We start from the raw sequence: 23,370 nt of genomic DNA, 5'->3' as shown, positions 1-23,370 counted from the left end.
GTGGGGCGGCAATCAAATATAGTAAGTAAAATAAGCATCAGAACATTTTAATGTACAGTAGAAAAGATGGATGATCTATTTAGTACACTTGACAACATCCAAACGTATATTAAAAATGCCTTTGGTTACATTAACTTTGTAGAAGAGAGACTAAAGCCCTATTCGCACGGGATTAGTTTTATCGTGTGATTTAGAAATGACTCCCCACATCTGAATTTTGCGTGGCGCATTCGCACGGGATAAGCAAGCCTGTGATTTTCCTCGAATTTACTGACTTATCTCCCGGATATGATGTCAAGACTTGTAAATGTTTTTTCGTTATAGATATAGCTGTATGAAATTATAAACAGTCGTATCGATATCATTTTGATTGTTTTATAGCAATAAAAATTGACTAAAGAATTGACTCAAATGTAAAATGTGTACCTTGAATGCAATGTAAGTCGCTTTGGATAAAAGCGTCTGCCAAATGCATAAATGTAAAAATAATTTAGTTCAGTTAGAGAACAGACGCTAGGCTGCAATTAAAAACTGAACTGAGCAATAATAACAATATATGGCGGAAGATTCTGTTTCAAACCTTTATGTAAAAGTGCCCATTTAAGCGAGTTTGTCATATGTTCTGTTTTTGTGTTTTTCATTAAGAATAATATTAAACACACCATTCAAGCAATTTACTCCCAAATTGGTGCTCATTCTAAAGTGTAAGTATAATCCGCGCGGCCGCACGGAATTCATAACGGTACGCATTTTATTCAGCCTAGCTCCATTCTTCGTGAAAGATAAAAATAAAAATGCGCACAGGAAACAAAAACCTTGCAAAAATGATATACGATCCGCCTAATCCCGGCCAAATCACAGAGATGCCGATTCGCACGGGACTAATATCATCACAGGACCTCTTTGTTTGGTGAAATATGGTAGGTAATTTGCGGGGGAATTTTTACTTGACATATTACAGACATGGCCGATTCGCACGGGATTAAGATCACAGATAGCCTATTCTCTGCAATTATTACAAATCACCAGAGGTCCCCAGATAATACTAATCCCGTGCAAATAGGGCTTTAGATAAATAAAATAATCCCAGATATTAACAGCTTTTAAAGTCTGAACCTAGGGAACAAAAACCACACAAAAACACTTAAAATAAAGATACATATACCTTTAGTTAAATTCACATTTACACTGAATGAAGAAAAAAAATTAAACCATTGATGCATTCCTTTTAAAAAATAGAATTGTTATATTTAATATTATACTTTAGCAAAATTAGGTTCATATTTACATTAAACTGATCATCTTTAAGTGTTGTATAGATGAATACCTGTTCCTTCTCCAGTTTCTAAGCTGCTTGTAGCGGTGGTGGCTGTATTGGTGGTGCCCGTTTCGTGTGTTTCACAGGGTGGATTTGAACAAACTGTTTGCACGGTGCCACTCTGTCCAGCACCAATAGAAGACGAGGCCTGGGTTGGTGTGTTGGTGGTGCCCGTTTCGTGTGTTTCACAGGGTGGATTTGAACAAACTGTTTGCACGGTGCCACTCTGTCCAGCACCAATAGAAGACGAGGCCTGGGTCGGTGTATTGGTGGTGCCCGTTTCATGAGTTTCACAGGGTGGATTTGAACAAACTGTTTGCACGGTGCCACTCTGTCCTGCACCCATAGAAGACGAGGCCTGGGTCGGTGTGTTGGTGGTGCCCGTTTCGTGTGTCTCACAAGGAGGGTTGGAACATACAGTTTGCACGGTGCCACTCTGTCCTTCACCCATAGAAGACGAGGCCTGGGTCGGTGTGTTGGTGGTGCCCGTTTCGTGTGTTTCACAGGGAGGGCTGGAACATACCGTTTGCACGGTGCCACTCTGTCCTTCACCTACAGTAGATGAGACCTGGGTCGACGTTTTGGTGGTGCCCGTTTCGTGTGTCTCACAAGGAGGGCTGGAACATACCGTTTTCACGGTGCCACTCTGTCCTTCACCCACAGTAGATGAGGCCTGGGTCGACGTTTTGCTCGTGTCCGTTTCGGCCGTGTCTGTTTCGTGTGTCTCACAGGGTGGATTTGAGCAGACCTGCTGGATGTCACCGGACTCAGCTGAAGAGTTTGTGGGGTCCGTCTCTTGCGTTTCGCTTGAAGGGCTGGAACAAACAGGCATCATAGTAGAGGAGATGGCAGCTTGACTCTTGTTGGAGCTCTGCACTGTTCCTGTCTGGTCAGAGCCCATGTTGGAGCGGGCGGTAGTAGAGGTGTTGGTGGTACCCGTGCGGGGATTCTCTGGTCGCATTGCGCCAGATCCAGCTCCGCTCTCTGTGACGGCCGTTGCTGATTCTGAACCAGAAGCTGAGGATGTTGACGAAGAAGCCTCTGTCTTGCTGTTCACGGTGCCCATTTCTGTAGAGCCCATGTTGCAGCTGGCAGTGGTGGCTGTGTTGGTGGTGCCCGTATCATGCGTCTCTGAGGGTGGGTTGGTGCAGACCGGCTGTGCCCTGCCCATGTTCGCAGAGGCGGTGGTTGCTGTGTTGGTGGTGCCCGTTACATGCATCTCACATGGAGGGTTGGAACAAATCTGTCCGGCGCCCATTTTGGAAGAAGCCGTTGTTGCTGTATTGGTTGTTCCAGTCTCATGGGTCTCACATGGAGGGTTGGAACAAATCTGTCCGGTTCCCATTTTGGAAGAAGCCGTTGTTGCTGTATTGGTTGTTCCAGTCTCATGGGTCTCACATGGAGGGTTGGAACAAATCTGTCCGGTTCCCATTTTGGAAGAAGCCGTTGTTGCTGTATTGGTTGTTCCAGTCTCATGGGTCTCACATGGTGGGTTGGAACAAATCTGTCCGGTTCCCATTTTGGAAGAAGCCGTTGTTGCTGTATTGGTTGTTCCAGTCTCATGGGTCTCACATGGTGGGTTGGAGCAGACCAGTGTCACAGTGGTAGCACCGTCCCCAGCGCCATCACCAGCATCAGCACCAGTGTTGGAGGGCTGCTCTGAGGTGGGAGAGGCCAGGATGGAGACAGGAAGATCCTGTACAGGCTGGGCTTCAGCACCACTTGGAGTCGTGATCAGGGTTACTTGAGTAGGCTGGGGTGCCGAAAATAAAATAAACATTATTAAAAAAAGGAGAATCTCCAGTCCCCATTAATTGGATGAGTTAATAAATAATTAAAGGGTTAGTTCACCCAAAAATGAAAATTCTGTCATTAATTACTTCCCCTCATGTCGTTCGACACCCGTAAGACCTCCGTTAATCTTCGGAACAGAAATGAAGATATTTTAGTTGAAATCTGATGCCTCTGAAAGGCCTCCATTGGCTCAATGGCACGGTTCACTCTCAAGACCCTTGAAAGGCACTAAAAACGTCGTTACAAAGTCCATCTCACTACAGCGGTTCTAAAATAACTTTATGAATCGGCGACAATGGTTTTAGTGCGCAAAAAACCCTAAATAACGACTTATATAGTGATGCCGATTTCAAAACACGGCCTCATGAAGCTTCGAAGCGTTATGAATCAGTGAGTCGATTCAGCAGTTTGGCGGTTTGACACGCGATCCGAATCATGATTCGACTCACTGATTCATAACGCTCTGAAGCTTCATGATGCTGTGTTTTGAAATCGTCATCACTATATAAGTCGTTATTTAGGGGTTTTTTTGCGCACAAAAACTATTGTCGCCGATTCATAAAGTTATTGTAGAACCACTGTAGTGAGATGGACTTTGTAACGACGTCTTTAGTACATTTTAAGGGTCTTGAGAGTGAACCGTGCCATTGAGCCAATGGAGGCCTTTCAGAGGCATCAGATTTCAACTAAAATATCTTCATTTGTGTTCTGAAGATGAACGGAGGTCTGACGGGTGTCCAACGACATGAGGGTAAGGAATTAATGACAGAATTTTCATTTTTGGGTGAACTAACCCTTTAATAATAATACAATTATTTTATTATAAAAAATAATGTATTAATAATAATCTATATTATTTATATTTACTTATATAAATAAATAAATACAATAAAATACACACAAAATAATTAAAATAGTGCATAATTAACAATAATTATAATTTTTTTCCTACCATTCAAAAGTTTGGGGTTGGTAGGATTTATTAAATGTATGCTTATGCTCACCATTTATTTGATCATAAATACAGTAAACATTACAATTTCATCTATTTTAAAATTTAATTTATTCCTATGACGGCAAAACTGATTTTTGAAATTTTAAACAATCTGCTTAATATTTTTGTGGAAACCATGATACATTTTCTCATGATTTTTATAAATTAATTTAAAAGTCAATTATAATCATTATTTTGAAATAGAAATATTTTGTAAGATTATAAATGTTACAGTGACTCACTTGTACTGAGGCGGTGGTGTGGCTGGTCTGAGCAGCAGATACAGTGATGGTCTTGGGATTGATTACCTGGCTGGATAATGTGGCGATGGAGGCAAGTGTGGTGACAGGAGTGGCCAGGCTGGCATTAGCGCTTACCACATTGGCCCCTGCCGCACTAGTTGACACAGTACCAGTTACTGTACCCAGAGTTGTGACTCCTAAATTCAAAGAGGTCATTAATGATATGAACTAGGGATGGCACAGTTCTCAATATAATATTGAACCGTTCGGTACAGCATCCACGGTTCAATATGCGCTTGTGAATTGCGTTTTTTTTTACGGTTTTGCATTTAATTAATTATTTTTCTACAAATTCTATCATTTGCCTCCATCCCAATACTGAACAACGTGACATACATTCACATCACACGTTAGTGGTGGAGTTATATTCACAGAACACTAGAGTTATTCACAATCATGAAAGTGTATATGCATGCGTTTTAAAGCCTTCATTCGAGTGCATATGCACGGTTTTAACATGCGCTTTTCCGAGCACGCGCACTAAACGCCTGTCAAACACGTGATTACAGAACTAAATAGTCGTCTTACTGCGCTAATACTGTCAAATACACACAAGGTTAACATAAACATAGTCTGTTATGTCTAAAGTGAAAGTAAAATCGGTGTGTGTCTGTATATTAGATGCGTGCAGGTCTTAAATTGACAGCAGCGCAGCCTGAACACGCCGTCCTTAAAGGGACAGTTCACCTCTAAAATTATGTCATTATTTACTCACTCTAATATTGTTCCAAACCTGTATTTATTTCTCGATGACAGAATTTTCATTTTTGAGTGAACCATCCCTTTAATGTTAATAAAACAACAAAATACAAATAGGAAATCCCTCACTGCTCTTGACTGAAAAACTAATACAGTAGCTTTAATAAGAATCAATGTATATTTTATAGTGAAGTCTATGTAGTGTTTTATTTTGTCATTTATTCATTCAATTTCATACTTAAATGCTGCTGTACAGCTCTGAGCTGCCAGTGTAAATCTTTATATATATTTATTTAATATTATATAATACACTAGGAATGTGTACAAGTTTTTAAAAAAAAAGTAAAATAAAGAAAGAGTATTGCAATAAAAAAATAGTCTTTTTTTCTCCTTAACCTCTTGCTGTTCCTGTCGCTTAAAAATAGAATAACAAAAAACTGATGTGACAAGCCATCAGAACCGAACCGAAAACCGTGGGTAAAAACCGAGGTATGTATTGAACCGTGGACTAACTGTATTGTTGCATCCCTAATAATTGCTCTGTAATTTGTATAAAACTACACAGCAGAGAAAGTTTACAGCCTGAATATTCATACCCGTAGTGCCCTTGACGACCAGTGTGGTAACTGTTGGTTTGCCGGCAGACACAGTCCCTGGTGAAACCAGACGCACTCCACCCATAGGCAAAGTCCGCAGGATAGTGCCAGGCTGTCCTGGCGCCCCCTTCAGGACCACCTGAGAGCAAATCAAATATTAGATATGAGCTTAAATGTGCATAAAACAATGCATGTTTATGCCTTGACTGTGAGCCCTACCTGTGTGACACCCTGTTGTCCTGCACCAGTTAGCTTAGGCACAGCTGTTATGATTTTCCCCGGAGTACCCGTGCCAGGAGTAACAACCTTAGTAGTGATAATTGTGATGGGAGACTTCATGCCAGTACTGCTAGTCACACCTAGCAACCAGATATCACAACAGGAAATCATGTGAGCTTGCAACGATGCGTAAAAAACAAATCTGTTAGTTAGATATAAACAACGTAAGGTTGTGAGGCTTAACTCAAATGTATAAATAGCATCTGAGATTCAATTGACTCTTCAAATGTACAATTACATATGGGATGAACAGCCAGTTGTAAAGCAGACCTGTTGCTCCTTGTTGTATAGCAGACATAGGAATGGTTTTAATAATGGTGGTGCCTGGTTTGTTGGTGGTAGTAGGAGAGACACTGCTGATGCCCAGGATAGTAGGTTTAGTGCCAGTCCCTCCTGCCTGGGAAGTTGTAATGATTGTGGTGGGCTTGCCATCAGCAGATGTGACCAGTTTCAGGATGGTACCAGCAGGCAGAGGGGTCTTAGTCTAAGAAAACATTGACGTCAAGCATAAATTACATTACTGAAAATTCACAAGACAATTTATTTTTAGGAACATATATGGTCAGGCAAGAAATGTATGTGCTTCAAATGAGCAGCACTACTGACTTGTATTAGAGTGACAGGACTATTTCCAGCCTGCCCAGTGACTGCTGACGATTGTACTGGTTTGGTCTGGACAACAGACATCATCTTCCCAAGGCTGGAGATCTGTGAACAGTGAAGGTTTACATTTACATTTATGCATTTAGCAGACGCTTTTATCCAAAGCGACTTACAACTTTTATTACTGCAGTGTAACCAAATGAAATAACAGAGTCTGAATTCATAGTCAGAACACTAGGGATACACATTTTCAGAGGAAAATATTCTAAATTTAATTCTAATTGATAATTATATATCAATATGACTGACAATAAGTAGTTTTGTAATTACAACTATTAATAAACAAAATAAGAAATATTACTATTGTATTTCCATGTAACAAAATTGAGTGATTATGAAAAATAATTGTATTTTACAGTACAAATACCATTGCTTATGGCTGACAACTATATGGAAAAACCTTATTTTATCTTTGCATACTGAGGCGGCAGAGGCTAGACAACACTGCGAGTTACAGTGTGTGTGAGGTAAATGAATCCTTAAGAAACGTACAAAAGTAATTTAGCAAATTTTTGGGGGGGGTCTTTTGTTGTTTGATTAACATTAAAAACAGACAGCAGCGCAGCAGGAATATTACATCATAATCTTGGATTATGCAGCAGACATTACACAGCTCAGTGCCTTCATTAATAAACCATTGGTTTGTTATATCAGCCTTTTTCATGCTATAGCCGATATGCCGATGGTTGTAAACTGATCAAAAATCAGCCGATAAATATCGGCGGCCAATACATTGGTGCAATTGTAAATGATCAATGGGTCGATCAGCGGTTCGTTATAGACGCCTGCATTCAAAAGCTCACGTGTATATCTGTGCAAGCGCTCGGTGAAAAGCGTCATTGATGTATATTGACATTTTTGAAGCACTGGTCAGACATCTTTGATGAGCACGTGAGCACAATGGCCAGACAGAGGTGTTTAAAGTTTCGCTCAAAGCGTCACATTTTTTACATTTCAGTACTGACTAGTTACCGAAATTGGTACTTTTGACAACACAAGCTGCAAAGATGAAACTATGTCGATAAATGAAAGTCATTGTACTATTGAAATTGTTTTGCTGGACATCATAATGTTTTGTTTATAATGCTCAGATGCAGAGATGAGTTTGTGTGGAGCAAAGTTTCACGTGAACTAAAACACGGGTTCAACACAGTTGAACGCTTCACTCTGAAACATGCAGCGCATATATTTCAAATAAATCACAGCCTTTGCGATGTGATGAACACTTTTTCTTTTGTGCTGTTTGTGCCTTTATTCAGATAGTACAGTTGGAGAGAGGACAGGAAGCGGGAGAGAGGGGGGGGGTCAATATTTGACCTCGGGTCACCTCGCGGTGATCTACTTTTAGCAGCCCTACTTTTAAGCACAGAAAATCAGGGCCCGTATTCATAAAGATTCTAAGAGTAGTCTCAGAAAACTCCTAATTTAGCTTAAAAACTTTTACGTAGGAGTCTTATCTTAAGAGCTATTCAGGACCGATCTGAGAGCAACTCTGAGCAAGGAAAATACAAAAACTTTTATCTTAGTGAAGAGGCGGGGCTGACCCGTTGCTACGTATGACACGGTCTTTTGAAGACTGTGATTGGTTGGGTGTCCAAAAAGGAGCGCTTTTAAGTATAGGGTCTATTCTAAGCCCTCACTTTGAAATTACAAGCACAAATTGTCCTATTTTACCGTTCTCTCTCATAGGCCTAGTCCACACGTACACGGGTATTTTTATAACCGGAGTTTTTCCTCCTCCGTTTTAAAAAACAATCTCGTCCACACAAGCACGGTTTAAAAAAAATCTCCGTCCACATGAAAACGCAAAACCGCGCTATGATTGGCTGCTTGATTTCCACATGGGTCCCATCCACGGCACCGATGCACTGAGGGATGCCATGGGCTCAGTGAAACCCTTCTACAAGTTTACTTTGGAATCAGTGACGGGTAACCGTATATACACAGGGGCAGGGCTCAAGTGGACTGAAGCTTCACACACTTGCCTTACTATGTTGTATTATTGTATTCTGGCACCTATGTACTGCAATACAATGAGATAACTGCGCATGTATCTGTATATATGTAATAAGCGCTGTTAGCAGAGTTATTAAAAGTTACGTCCGCCATTGCATAGACTCCACTCATGTAGGCTATAAACAAAAGCGATAACGGCGCATATTACGACTTAACAAGCCGAAATCTCCGGTTTCACCGTCTACACGACAACGCTGTAACCGGAGTTTCTAAAAAACTTCACCCTGGCCGGAGTTTTCAAAAAAGTCCGGTTTCAGTAACCGAATACTGCGTTTGCGTGTGGACGAACAGCCAAACCGCGTAGAAAACGCAGTTTTGAAAATACCCGTGTTCGTGTGGACAGGGCCTTACTCACACACACACACATTATATATATGTATATAAATCCTTTTATTATTTACCATGCTGTTAATTTCCTATAAGGTATTTGATTAGAATTATAAACATTGTTCCACTGTTTTCAATTACACTGATTGCTGGCATGTCTATTTAATTGGTGGTCTGAAAGTTGGGTTTAATGCAACAAACATGATCCCTGCACGATCTAATCTATAGCGTCTTATTAAGTCACTGTTATCCATTGTCTGCAACACATTTCTTCTCCCTCTTGGTCTTTCTGCCATTTTCTCCGCTGCTAAAGAAACTCTTAAGCCTCTTAAAAGTCCTCATCCGTGCAAAAACAAATTTGACCTTAAGACCTCTTTTAACCCTTTAACTGTCACCCCCCTTTCTGAGAATACACATGAAAATGCACTATCCAAACTTAAGGGCTGTAATTCAAGAATGCTTTGGAATATAGACCAAAGTTTGGTCTCGTTTTAAAGACGACATTCTGCAGATTATTGCTGAAGTGAAAGCAATTCAAAATATGAAAGTATGAAATAGTTATGGAAGTTTAAATTTACTGTAAATGAAAAATACTGTACTAAATATTTTTTATTTCATATAAAATATATATTTTACAAAAAATAATTTACTCTAAAATTACTATAAAATCAAAGCCATATGTCTAACCAATTTGTGTTCCAAATTTGAAGTTGATATCACAAAAATTGAAGTCCCCATGAGATTTTGTTTAGGGTGCTGTACCAAAAATAGCCACCGGGTGTCATTCAAATTCCATTTATTGTTGTTTTGATGCATTTTCCTGTAAATTTCTGTCCAAATATTACTTCCATCACAAAACAGTCACCAAATATGGACCCTTGAGACTCAGACCTTTCCGACAATATGCGTTTTGTCAAGATTGGAAAAGATTTTGAATATAAAGTAGTTAAAATAATTGTTGTAATATGAAACATGACAGCGCCCACTAGGGGAGGAGCCCACTAGAATAATTTAGAGTAACGTTTCCATGGCAACACAATGTCCGATTTCAAAACGGTTTTCACAGGATGAATTTTGAGTTTGTAAGCTTTCAAATGATACCTAATTTGTGATAATTACTTAAATATATGATATGAAAAAAAGGCGATCAAAAAAAGAGCACCAGGCGTCCCACCTGTGGGACGGTGACAGTTAAGAGGTTTTAAGGGTTAAGATGCTTTTTGAATTACTTTTTTCTTTACTAGCATTTTTTAGTTAATTTTAAGAGTAAACGCCCACATTTCTAAGAATTTTGTCTCTAGGAGCTACTCTTTGCATTAAAGGTCCTGTTCTTCGTGATCCCATTTTTCAAACTTTAGTTAGTGTGTAATGTTGCTGTTAGAGCATTTATAATACCTGTAAAATTATAAAGCTCAAAGTTCAATGCCAAGCGAGATATTTTATTTAACAGAAGTTCCCTTTCAAAGCCTACAGCGAACGGCTGGTTAGGACTACATCCTGGTATTTCCTGCTTTAATTACGTCAGTAGAGCAGTATGTCGACTAACCTCCGCCCACAAGAACACGCGAAAAAAGGGGGCGTGGTCTTGTTGCTCCCGCGTGGAGAATAGGAAGTGTTGCGTTCGGTTGCGTTCGTATAGTTTGTTTGTTGCCATGTCGTCGAGACGCTGTTATTTTCATCCCGGAGTCAAGTCACCTTTGTTTGGCTTTCCCAGGGACGCTGTACTTAGAGATCATTGAGCGCATGCATCCCCGTTATGGTGAGAGGCGCGACCTTTCCGGTAACGTGCGCTCTGCGCGCCCTAAGCTGCTGTCCAATCACAACACGGGAACCGCTGGCACAATCAGAACTCGTTACGTATTTCTGAAGGGAGGGACTTCATAGAACAGGGAAATCTTTCAAGCCGTTTTGAGGACAGTGAAAACAGCAGTATACAGATAAGTAAATTGTGTGAAAAATACTGTTTTTTTACACGCGAAACATGAACACATGTTATATTGCACACTGTAAACACAATCAAAGCTTCAAAAAAACACGAAAAACGGGACCTTTAAGATTCTTTATGAATACGGTCCCTGATATGTTGTTGTTCTTACCAGAGCACCGCTGCTACCCATTGTGATGGGGCTCTTAACAAGGGTTATAGTTTTGGTGACTCCTCCGACCATGGTGGTGACGACCTGGGCCTGCTGGGCTACGGTTACTGTGCCTGATTTGTGCACAGTGATGATTGGCCGAGTCGGGGTGTTGGGAGTAGAGATGCCGGAAGTGCCGACCTGGGCCGCAGCTGTTTTCAGCATTCGGGTTGCAGGATTAGTAACCTGGAATGGAAGTAGGAACACAAGGCAAGACAGGAAGGGTATATTTAGAATGATTCATGTCCGGAAGGATGCCAGAAAGGGAAGTTGATCCCATTTATGTTTTATCATGTTAGAACTGTGCACAATGGAAATGTTTTTATCCAAAGTACTTTTTGCTGACCTATAGTACAACATCAGGGGTCCGTTCTTTGTACCTCGCTTAATACATCTGCGATGATTTGACATCTCCTTCTAATCCTGATAACTGATCTCTGGCTAATTTGGTTCTTCAAACGAATTTGCGGATTGGATCAAAATATCTGGATTAAATGATCTTGAGATAGTGTTCCCTGAAGAGGGCAGATGCATCGATACTCAAAACCACGATCAGCAATGCAGCGATTGGCTGCCGGCAGGACAGCAACGTAATGACATCATGCCTAATTAAAAAAGCCACCTGGCAAAAAACTTGACAAATTACACAAAAAAGGCCCACGAATTTCTGGATCTTTATAAGGAAACAGCCAAACCAACATAAAAGTTATAATAGATAAATTATCAATTATATATATATTTATTAAAAAGAAAAGATGATTACCAATTATTTATAGTCACGATTTTATAGTATTTGTACACCCTTTACATTTTTATTTCAATGTTATAATTAGCATTGTTAAATCTTTGATGAGGACGTTTAGTCTTGTGCATCCGCTTAAACAATCCTTAATCGAACCCTGATTGGCAAAAGGCTCGGCGGCTTCAAACGCCATTGGCAGAAAATAACTAAATCAGTCGGCTCTCCTTCAATATATATATATATATAATTAATACAATTTTTAAGTTAATTTGAAGCAGATTTGTTACGTGACTATTAAAGTTCAAGATCAAGTTCTGTGCTTCTCCTGCGCTGCATCAAGCCATCCCATAATATCTGTCATCACTCAAATTAATGCACGGCTCAGAGTAACTGTAGCATTTGTGTAAGACTGCAATAACATTATAAAGTAATTATTCCATCACAAATAAATCTCTCAATCAAGTGGCTGTGTCTGTAGTATATACACCTTTTACACAACATTATAATATTATATTATTATTATTACTTAAAATGATTATTGCCCCTGGTTCAGTAATGAACTCTTGTAATAAAGTAGCAGTGGCTGGGACAGATTTTAAGTATCACCTCAAGATGCAAACTAATCCTGTTTAGATTAAATAAGCCGCTCGCGAGCAGGTTTGAGCTTACGGACCTGTTGCTATGACAGCAAGTCTAGGAGGAGCTTTGGAGAATCAAACAATTCAAGATCATGCCAAATCATCAACAATCAAATCCAGCTAAATGAGTTAGCGAGGTACGAAGAACGGACCCCAGATTGGATATAATCTTTGCAGGACAGTGGGTCTCCAGGGGCAGGGTTGAAGACCTCTCGATTTATATTGTTTATTCAAAGATCCGTTTACTCGAGATGACACTTACCATTACAGGTGAAGCTACTTTGACAGTAGCCGGCAGAGTTGTGGATCCAGGAGTAACATTGACGGTTTTCATGATGGTGGCTCCGGCTGGAACATTTAGCACAGTGGAAGAGGGCGGGATTTTCTGTGTTGCGGCTGCAGCTGCAGCCAAAGCAGCCATGCCACTCATCTGGGGGCTGCTGCCAATTGGCTAGAGACAGAAATACAAACGGTTTAACTGCAAATTTAACACCAGACACTAAAATTTAAGACAGGGCTTGCGCAATTTAGGGGGGAATAGAATTTGCTGTGCTTGTTTACAAAATGTTATCCATATGACTACAAATCTAAGTAAATATAAGCAACTAATTTGTATGTGCAAACTGGACCACCCTTAATTTGCATCGCCCGCCACAAGCTCTTTGTCTAGAAATTAATTTCGTTCATATGTAAGGACATGAGAGCGATCAGTGTCGTGGATGGGGCAGGCTTCAGGGAGTTCTGTCAAGCAATGGAACCGAGGAACTGACTGAATAGATATTGCATGAATAAAGGATAAATGCACTGCTTCCACTGGTTTGATTATTTACAGTTTCATGTCAAGGAAAAGTTCAATTTTTACCACAGCACAGCTCGCTCGGAGCGTTCAATATGCTGAAAAACTTCATTCAGTGATTGAAACAAATATTAATTGAAGCCTGCTATATTTGGGACAAGAGTCGCGACCTTAAATTGCTTGCACAAAACTCTTGATCAGCCTCAAAATGTGTTCATTTAACCCGTTACGCGCAGAGAGCGTGAGGGCGAGAGAGAGTGAGGTCTGCGGTCTTTAGCCATTAGTTGATTTACTTGTTTTTGTGTAGGCAATACAATGTCAAATATGTTTAAACTTAAATAGACTACCTATACAAGTAGTTATGTCTCTTTGTATTAATCTGTCCTGTTATTGACGTAATGCACGTCATTCAAGATTCAAGAGATTTATTTGTCACATACACAATTATCTAGAGCATATATAACCAGCAGTGAAATGAAAGTCAGGTCCGCTCCATGGACAGTGCAATGTTAAAGAAAAAAAAGAAAAATACAACACAGATGAAAATATACATAGAAGTACAATATACACAGATAAAAAATATTCATAAATAAAGCGATGAGAAAACGAATTAAGGTTAATGATGTACAAGAGGCAATGTGCATATGTGCATTATACTGTAGTCTTAAATATTAAGATACACAGGAATGTATAAGAGGCAAAAGTGCAAAAGTGCAAACGGGTCGACACTGACAGTATGTCACATTGAGGTAGTGAATGATGAAGGTCTACTGATAAGTGGATATTAAGTAGAGACATCAAGATGTTAAGAGGCTGGTTTTGTATTTAAAGGGTTAGTTCACCCAAAAAGGAAAATTCTGTCATTAATGACTTACCCTCATGTCGTTCGACACCCGTCAGACCTCCGTTCATCTTCGGAACAGAAATTAAGATATTTTAGTTGAATGAAATCATTGGCTCAATGCACTTTACACACTCAAGACCCTTAAAAGCCACTAAAGACGTCGTTACAAAGTCCATCTCACTACAGTGGTTCTACAATAACTTTATGAATCGGCGACAATAGTTTTTGTGCGCAAAAAAACCCTAAATAACGGCTTACATAGTGATGACGATTTCAAAACACAGCATCATGAAGCTTCGAAGCGTTATGAATCAATGAGCCGAATGATGATTCGGATCGCGTGCCAAACTGCTGAAATTTGGCGATTCAAACCGCTGAATCGACTCACTGATTCATAACGCTTCGAAGCTTCATGATGACGTGTTTTGAAATCGTCATCACTATGCAAGTCATTATTTAGGGTTTTTTTGCGCACAAAAACTAGTTGCAGATTCATAAAGTTATTGTAGAACCACTGTAGTGAGATGGACTTTGTAACGACGTCTTTAGTGGCTTTTAAGGGTCTTGAGAGTGTAAAGTGCCATTGAGCCAATGGAGGCCTTTCAGAGCCATCAGATTTACACTAAAATATCTTAATTTCTGTTACGAAGATGAACGGAGGTCTGACGGGTGTCCAACGACATGAGGGTAAGTAATTAATGACAGAATTTTCATTTTTGGGTGAACTAACCCTTTAAGAGCCTAGTGGCCTGGGGGAAGAAACTCCTCCTGAGTCTCTCAGTTTTTGCCATCAGACTACGGAAGCGCTTACCAGATGGCAGCAAAGTATAAAGATGGTTACTGGGGTGGATGGAGTCGTTGATAATTTTAACAGCTCTGCTTTTGCAGCGTTTTTTTAGAGGGAATATTCAAACGTCATTTTTGAACAATTTTGACAGCCCTGTGTGTGGCAGTTGCCATGAGGAGGCTGCCATTTTTATGTTCAGTTTGCCGGTTCCCGCCTCCTCCTTCCCAGAACAACGGACGTCATTACAGTGTTAATATAGAAAAATATTAAACAAAACAAGAAAAATTACTATTGTAATATTTCACTGTATCACAAAGTATCGTCTACATACCGTCCCCTGGGTGCTCTGTGCGGGGACAACCATGCGAACACCTGCAGGAAGTGATGTAACTGTGACTGGGGACTTTCCTCCAGGAGTGGCCTGACGCACAGTAACGACTGACGTCCCGGGGGTTGAATGAGGCGCTGCCACTTTAAGAATAGCTGGGAATGAAAAGAATATGTTGGGGTTATTAATATTTTACAGAACGTAGCACAGCAATCTGCAAAAAGATATTCATGAAGTAGCTTCTACCTGGTCCACGAGGCGAGGCTGCAAGTGGGCTGGTTGGCATGGCGGTGGTGGGTGAAGGGATTTGTGGCAGCAGTGTGACCCCAGAAAGGGGCAAGCTCTGAGCTGACGGAGCAGCAGTGGCGGGCACCGGACTCTTAGGCGAGTTGATAGGTAACGACGGGATGGGGTTGACGGTTGGCGATGTGGCAGCTGTTGCAGCAGGGATGTCATATTTCTGCAGCTGCAGCAGGTAAGTGTCAGCGGTGGGCACTGCCCCCCAGCTCACCTCCAGAGAGTTAGTGTTGGCACGCACCAGCTGCACACGTGATGGGGGCTGAGGACGATCTGATAATGAAATACAAGATTATGAATTTTAAATGTTCTCACGATCTGATCTATCGGTAAGCCCCTCCCCTAGAACCAGGGCTCCGAACCGGTTCAAGGAACGAAAACGAAAACCGCAAACGAACAATTTTAAGAGGAACAAAAACGAAATCAAAATCAATTTGAATCGTTCTGAACAGAAACGTTAATTTGAAATGACCATTAACCCTCAGAGCCCGACGGCATCGCCCACGACGTCACACGGCACCTCCGATAAATATCTATATTATTTCATGAAACTTTTATCGATTTTCTTACTGTTTTTTTCCAGCAGAAAGCTAACGAGCTAGCCATCACGGAGGTGTCTTTGTAGCCTTTACAGAAGGTTTTCTATCCAGCCTGGAACATGTGCATCTTTTTGGAGTTGTTCAGCAATAAATCAAAACGCTTACATCCAAGATTTATCCACTTGATGTCCATAATTTATAAATTTTCCGTCATTTTTGCCGCTAGCGCGATGCTAGCTGCCATTTTGGATGAGGGTTTGACCAATGACAGGCTGATCCGTCATCCACGTTGGCGTGCGTCATTACGCATGAACCACAGCTCTGTTATTGTGGAGAGAGAGACGAACGGCTAGTGTTGAGGAGATAGAGAGAGAGAGACGCGCTGCAGTTTTGTGGAGAAAGTTTGAGGAGAAAGTTTGAGGAGAAGTTCCTGATAGGAACTGTTTTGAGGCTTGGCACCAGTAAATATCCAAAATCCAAAGAGGCCAAAAGCGCCTGGACTTTTTTTGGAAAAATGTAAATAGTTTTGGTTCTGTATAAGTTATCATGTTTATTCCTGATTTCCAGGACTCCAAAGACTTGAACAAACTGTTTTCCAGAGGAAATATGCTTAGCTTTAATTTATTTGTGTGTGTTTTCAATAAATATTTGAGTGATTCAATTTCCGTTTTATGTTTTCTTTTGTCTTTATGGTCCCATAACTTATTTTACATTCAGGTGACATCAATGCAACACACATATACTGATAGTGCAACTTGTCTTGAAAAAAAAGAGGTGTCAATTGTCTGTGCACAACAGGGTTGATGTTTTACAAGCTTTTTTAGTAAATAAAACCAGGCGGAAAATTAATTGTAAAAATACCCTTAGGTCTTAAAGGTAATAACGTTATTTATATATCGTTCTCTTTAATATTTTTATTTGGCAGTGACCAATCATGAAATGAGTAGTACGGCATGTGACGTTGATGGATCAAGCGTGAGTGAAATGCCCGCGCGCCATCATCTATGAATCTACCATCAGTGTGAGCGCGCATTTTCATGCCTCAAGTACATTTCTTTCCCCGCTGAGGTCTACAATGAAAGCGCAGGTATTGGAGGACATTCTTTTCGAACGTTTAAATAAGCAGCTCAAATAGACTGATTTAGGCTAGTTTATAGATTCCGTTTAAGCCTATCCAAGTAGGCTATAGCATCTATCAAACATTTTTCCTATAGTCTTTCAGATTGCCAATACAGGACAGGTCAATGTTTTCTATACGGTTGATGCTTCGTATTAAATGGTATGTTATATTGCATTAAATGATCGAGCTTTATTAGCTGACTGAGTTTGATTATGTGATGCAAGGACGTGTTGCGCAGTGTTTGCTTTGAAATTACTAGTTGACGGTTCATTAATGGTTATCCAGTTTATTTATTCTTTATTTATACATTTTTTAAAACAAGTCGTGTTGAAAAAAAGTTATGTAACGTTACAAAGAATGTTATTAATCTTCTGAAAAGAATTAAGCATAAGAGGCCACTTTCGATTGTCTAACGCTCCAAAACAGGTCCGCTGTTTATGCTTTGTAATTAATGCATGTATTTCTGTTGTGGTTTTAAAAATGTTATTAAATAAATATTCAAGTTTAATTACCATGCGTCATATTATTATTGAGTGAAAATAAGTCTATTTATACATATTTGTTTAAAGTATAGGCTAAATTAAAATAACGTTATTAACCGGTATTTTTTCAAATCAAACCGTTTTCGGAACAGTAATGTTTATTGAGGAACGCAAAAACTGAAGCGTTAAAATATCGATTCTGCTCGGAGTGAACCGATTGATATTTTTTTCCGTTTTTAAGCCCTGCCTAGAACGCAGATCAGCCAATAGCAGGTGAGTATCAGTTGCGCTGGGACCAGAACTCAGACATCTTTAGGTTTCAGCGCCATAGAGAAACATTGGAAAATCCGAAGCGGTCATCGGTTTGATGTTGTTTACGCTACAAAAATGCTCAAATGTCGAGGTACTGTAACACTGACTCCAGGGATCCTGAGAGGATTTTCTGTTTGTCAAACTCTCGTTAAGTTACGATTAAAGTCCCTGCTAACATACAAACCGAAATAACTAACTGTTCTCACATCATGTAGCACTGTAGGTCAAAAACACATTTCAGTGCCTCTCCATATTAAACTGGTTATATGTATATTAATTTAATTTTAGATATGTTTAAGGTCTACATTATCTGTCCTACTAAGGAGGACTCCTATTTTGATGGGTGTTATAGTCTACGGGTAGTGAAAGGAAGAGCTCGCACGCAGTTTATCAGAGTTGTTTTGCAGATACAAAGTTCACCAGTGATTAACTGCACCCCCGAAAAGCCATACGGTCTGTATATATGTTTATTTACTGTTTGTTGTATGAGTGTTTTTGTGTAATTTGCTGTGTATGTTAATGGTAATGCCACAGAGAGAGGGCTAGAGAGAGAGAGTTTGTGAATGAGACTTTAATGCGCACTTCTTATGCTTTGCTTGTTCAGCTCTTAAAATGATTTTTTTGGGAGTGAAAAAGGACATAATAAACTTGATAAACCATCAGTAAAGTTTGGCCATCATTCGGACGGGGTATACGCTACATTCTGCGTCCAAAAACATCTCGGGATACGGTTTTTCACACTGACAGCTGTCATTGTAAGATATAGCAACTCCGTTTGTTTGTCCGAGTTAGCAACAGTAACTAAGGGGGGCGGGGCTTACCGATAGGTCAATTCTGGAACAAATACTCTATGAAGGCATCAATGCTTTTTTAATGGATTTAAAGCATCACAAAAGCATTGGGAGATGCAAGTTGCATTTAGCCACTTACACCGAGTCATGCTTGTTCAGGACAAACACACAAAGTGCATGTGAGCAATCAGCAAGCGAGTAGTATAAATTAGGGCTGGGTATTGACACCAATTTCACAATTCGATTCGATTTAGATTCACAAGCTTTCGATTCGATTCGATTCAATTCAATAACAATTATTTTGGATATGTATCAGGTGTAATACATGGAAAATTTTCTCAAGGAAAACTAATTTCTGAACTAATGTTGTAAACTATGGGAGTCAGTTGATACTACATTAGCCTACTAATATTGAAGGTACAAATTAACAGATTTGTATAAAAACACTTAAAATGACACTAAATTGTTTGTTTTTTAATATATAATAATAAAGTTATAATATTAACTTTACATTTACATAATCATATTTCTACTCCAATTAGGTTTTTGAAATATAAACATTTAAATGGTGGCTGCATAAAAACTTGCCAGATTTATTCATACATATTCATTAAATATTGAAGAACACTGACAATGAATTTCCTATGTAATGTGGTGCATATAATTAGCAAAAGGCTTCTCTCTAGAGTTAATTTTTCTAGCTGACTAACGAGATTATGGACACTGGATTTCTTACTTCTTTCTGCGTTTGAAACACTGATTGAGCTATTCTATGTGACATGATATGGATTTCAGTAAGTTATCCTGTATCTTTTAACACACTTTCAGAAGCTCATTCATGTTTATTTCACGCTGTTACTGGTATTAACGCGGAAGAGAAGATCCGTTCATGTTTGCTCCGTGCTGCCAGTTCTCTTGAGCGGAGCTGCGGCAGAGCGATCTCGCGCCAAAGCGGCATTTATGTTTTTGAATTTCGTAAAAATATAGACGTAATTTGAAATCTGAGACTTTGTTTCATATCAATAGTAATAAAGCACAAAGATTACTGTGATTTATTGGATGGGAGGTGCGCGATAATGTTTATTTCATTCATAACTGAAAACAGGATGACTAATCGATTCTTGGGATTTAAGAAGCGATATTGTTTTGTAAAAGTGAGAATCGATTCAACTCGAGAAATCAATATTTTTTTTACCAGCCCTAGTATAAATGATGGCTTAGTTTTTGACAAGGTATTTCAGCGATTTCCCTTCCAAACACTCTACGCTTAAAAACTGACTCAAGTTTTCAGAATCGAATCACAATCATCTTCTACACTGAGGTATAAGCTCAACTCACCCGTCTCCAAATACCACAGATCTTTGCAGCAAACTTGGTTGTTCCAGGCTTTGCGGTAGCCGTCCCTTCCACTCCAGACGTACAGCCTATTGTTAATAGCCACAGAGCAGTGTCCAGCTCTGGCCCTTGGGATATTATCCTCGAGAGTGTCCATCAAGATTGTTTCCCAAGACATTGAGTCTGAAGGAAATAAAAGGTCAAGATCAGCAGTGGTAAAACATAAGCTGTGAACTGTGAGCAGAGGCAGAATTAAGGAATCAGTTCTCAGCTCAATAAAACCCACTGTATCATATTTGATACAGAAATTGCTCCGGCCTCTAAATGACCAACATGACCAACGCTTTGCTGAAACGCTGCACTTTGTTGTACAGTCTACTACATGCCTTCCGTCATCCAATTAATAGGGTTGGCAAAATGGCTAAATATTTTATATTACTAATATTTTATAAAAAAAACCTGCATAATTTCAGTTAGGGTAAAAAAGCTTTTGCCGCAAATGAGCATAATATTAACGCACCGCATCAGATTGTTTATTCAACGCAATGATATAACACAACTGAAGTGCATAATGTTTAAACTAACGTTTATAAATCAATTTTAATGTTGTAAATGCATAAACAATTATGAGCAAAACAGCATCATGTATTTATGCATAGTTTAATATAAAGAGCCAAAGGGCCGATCACACAGTACTTTTTACGTTTAAAAACATGGCATGCAGTGGAATGGAAAAACTCAATATTTTTTAAATGTTAAACTTTTAACTTTACATGGCTTTCTAAACACGTGGCTCTCTTGTGAGAGACACAAGTGCAACAGTCAATGGCCCTGTCCCAAATGGCACCCTAAACTCTCACGGTCTTCCTCTGAGTCTGCACTTTCATGACATAATGCCGCTTTGACTGCTGGGAAGTCAGCTGTGTAACCCACACAAGTGCGGGCTCGGCAAAAGTGTGCATCGAGGGCGCATATCGACCCTTCTGAGACCTAAAATGACAAATGGGACACCCTGCGGTCTCATGGACTTAACTGACACGCAGCGGACATTTTAAGTCCACAAGACCGAAAGTGCACATTGAGTGTCATTTGGGACAGGGCCAAAGATGTTCATCTAGCTCAGGGATGTTCAATCCTGATCCTGGAGCGCCACCGTCCTGCAGAGTTTAGCTCTAGCCCCAATTAAACACACCTGAACCAGCTAATCAAGGTCTTATTAGGCATACTAGAAACTTCCAGACAGATGTGTTGAGGCACGTTGGAGCTAAACTGTGCAGGACTGTGGCCCTCCAGGACCGACTTTGGACACCCATGAGCATGTTTATTTTGAAAACAATGGAAAATTAAACAGAAAATGTGTTCTGTGTGAACAGCTTGGTTACGGTTTTGACATAACCAAGATCGTCTTCGCACTGAGCTTCACTATTTCTTTAAGGTTTTGAATCAACAACACAGTAGCTCCGCATCTAGTGTGTTCAACTGGATAGGCCAACAAAAACATTAAAACGCAACAACACTGCTATACTGTTATAAACATCTCATTGATTTACATTACTTTTTGGCCATATGAATATCAGAAATAGGGGTGTAACGGTACACGTATTCGTATTGAACCGTTTCGGTCCAGGGCTTTCGGTACGGTGCGCGCGTGTACCGAACGGTTATGAATGCAATCTTTAACAGTTAACAGTCGGCTTGTTTAAAACGCGGAACACACTTCAATCCGAGTCCCCATATGAACATATTGAGTATTCAGTCCATTTTATCACGAAATTCAAACGATAAATGCCGTTTTAACGCTCTATAATGTGACATGACTGATAGACGCGTATCAGTTCAACTTCAAGCGGCAGCGCGCGGCGCGCTTGAGTGAACGCGATCATCTCTTCTAAAGAATAAACATAAATTAATATCTTAAGGTATGTTGAGGATACATTACAACTTACTGAAACGTATCATATGTTGTGTAATCGCTCCATCGGTGTTGTTTCAACCGCGGAAAGACAATAAAACAGCTTGTAAACAATGTCGTGTAGAATTCGTTTACCTCAGAAGTCATTCAAAGTTCACTAGAGAGATTAACTCTTTCACTGAATACATGCACTATATTAGCCTATATATTCATTATATTAGCCTATATTCATTATATAGCCTACTACTTAGCCTGTTAGTGATGTCTTGTTTAATGTATGTTTAAATAAACCTGTCATGAAAATTACAGCCACTAAATGATTATATTTCAACAACGAATTGGAGAAAAAATAATAATTAAAGCTGCGAGCAGCGATGACGGGCCCAAGCCGGTGGCACCGCCACGCCGGTGGCATCAGCTTAACTGTGCACGGCAGGCAATATGCATTTAAACAGGAGAATATTTTAGAATCGCTCGAATATGCCACATTTACCGCAGCAACTGGTGCCACTATCACCACAAGCCACACCCATGATGTAATTTAAATCTAGATTAATTTTAATATCATAGGATAAAATAAATAAAAGTTATATTTTCCTGCTCAAAATTTTGTAAGTCCAGAAGGCCAGTATTTAATTCAAGGTGTTTGTAGTTCTTTTTTACTTATTCACACTAAAGTAGGGATGAAACGGTATGGAAATTTAACATCACGATTATAGTGACCCAAATTATCACGGTTATCAATATTATCACGGTTTTGTTCAAACAAGATGAAAGTGTTCAAAAAGAACAGATGCACACACTTAAAACATTTCAACAAGTTTTATATTTGAAATTAAACAAACAACAAATAACTAAAGCAGCTCTAAGCACTTTTTTAAGCTAGATGCTGTGGGATTTCTTTACTTAATGGCCGTCGTCAATAGCAACGCATAACGCATAAATAATAATAATTTGTCGTAAATATAATCTCTAATATTATCTCTGTAAATATATTCTCAATAAATATTCTCATCAGTGTTCAGCTATGATGCATTTAAATCAAGCATATTTTGTGTTAGAGCCCAAACAGTATCCAAGTGAAATAATGCATATCCATATTTCCATATGATTTGACAGTTTATTTTATTAAATATCAAAATGTGTGCATCATACCTGACACCTAGATGAACACTTTACAGTCAGTTTTATGACTGTCATTCTCTTTAAATGCTAGTGAAGTTTGGTAACGTTATACACGTTTCAATGTTGTATGTAACTTTGCAGACGGTCCCTAACTTCGCCAGCGTTATGCCAGTCATATCAGATGCGCTGTGGTTCTGCT

At 39.5% G+C, this 23,370-nt stretch overlaps 1 protein-coding gene across 1 annotated transcript in view; it reads right to left on the bottom strand.

Annotated features, from left to right (window-relative positions):
• Positions 1-23,370, bottom strand: part of hcfc1b (host cell factor C1b) — a 60,735-nt gene that overhangs the window by 19,408 nt on the left and 17,957 nt on the right. Inside the window, exons 7-17 of the mRNA XM_079827283.1 lie at positions 20,138-20,317; positions 15,505-15,828; positions 15,262-15,413; positions 12,766-12,954; positions 11,085-11,309; positions 6,589-6,690; positions 6,253-6,466; positions 5,923-6,062; positions 5,704-5,842; positions 4,349-4,545; positions 1,328-3,071 (exon numbers count right to left, since the gene is read on the bottom strand). Of these exons, the coding sequence (XP_079683409.1) occupies positions 1,328-3,071; positions 4,349-4,545; positions 5,704-5,842; positions 5,923-6,062; positions 6,253-6,466; positions 6,589-6,690; positions 11,085-11,309; positions 12,766-12,954; positions 15,262-15,413; positions 15,505-15,828; positions 20,138-20,317 (3,606 nt within the window). The remainder of the gene's footprint in view (positions 1-1,327; positions 3,072-4,348; positions 4,546-5,703; positions 5,843-5,922; positions 6,063-6,252; positions 6,467-6,588; positions 6,691-11,084; positions 11,310-12,765; positions 12,955-15,261; positions 15,414-15,504; positions 15,829-20,137; positions 20,318-23,370) is intronic.

Source organism: Gobio gobio (genome assembly GCF_949357685.1).
Source record: "Gobio gobio genome assembly, chromosome: 10".
NCBI lineage: Eukaryota > Metazoa > Chordata > Actinopteri > Cypriniformes > Gobionidae > Gobio > Gobio gobio.
Note: the sequence above shows the minus strand (reverse complement) of the source record. Positions and strands in the feature narration are given on the sequence as shown.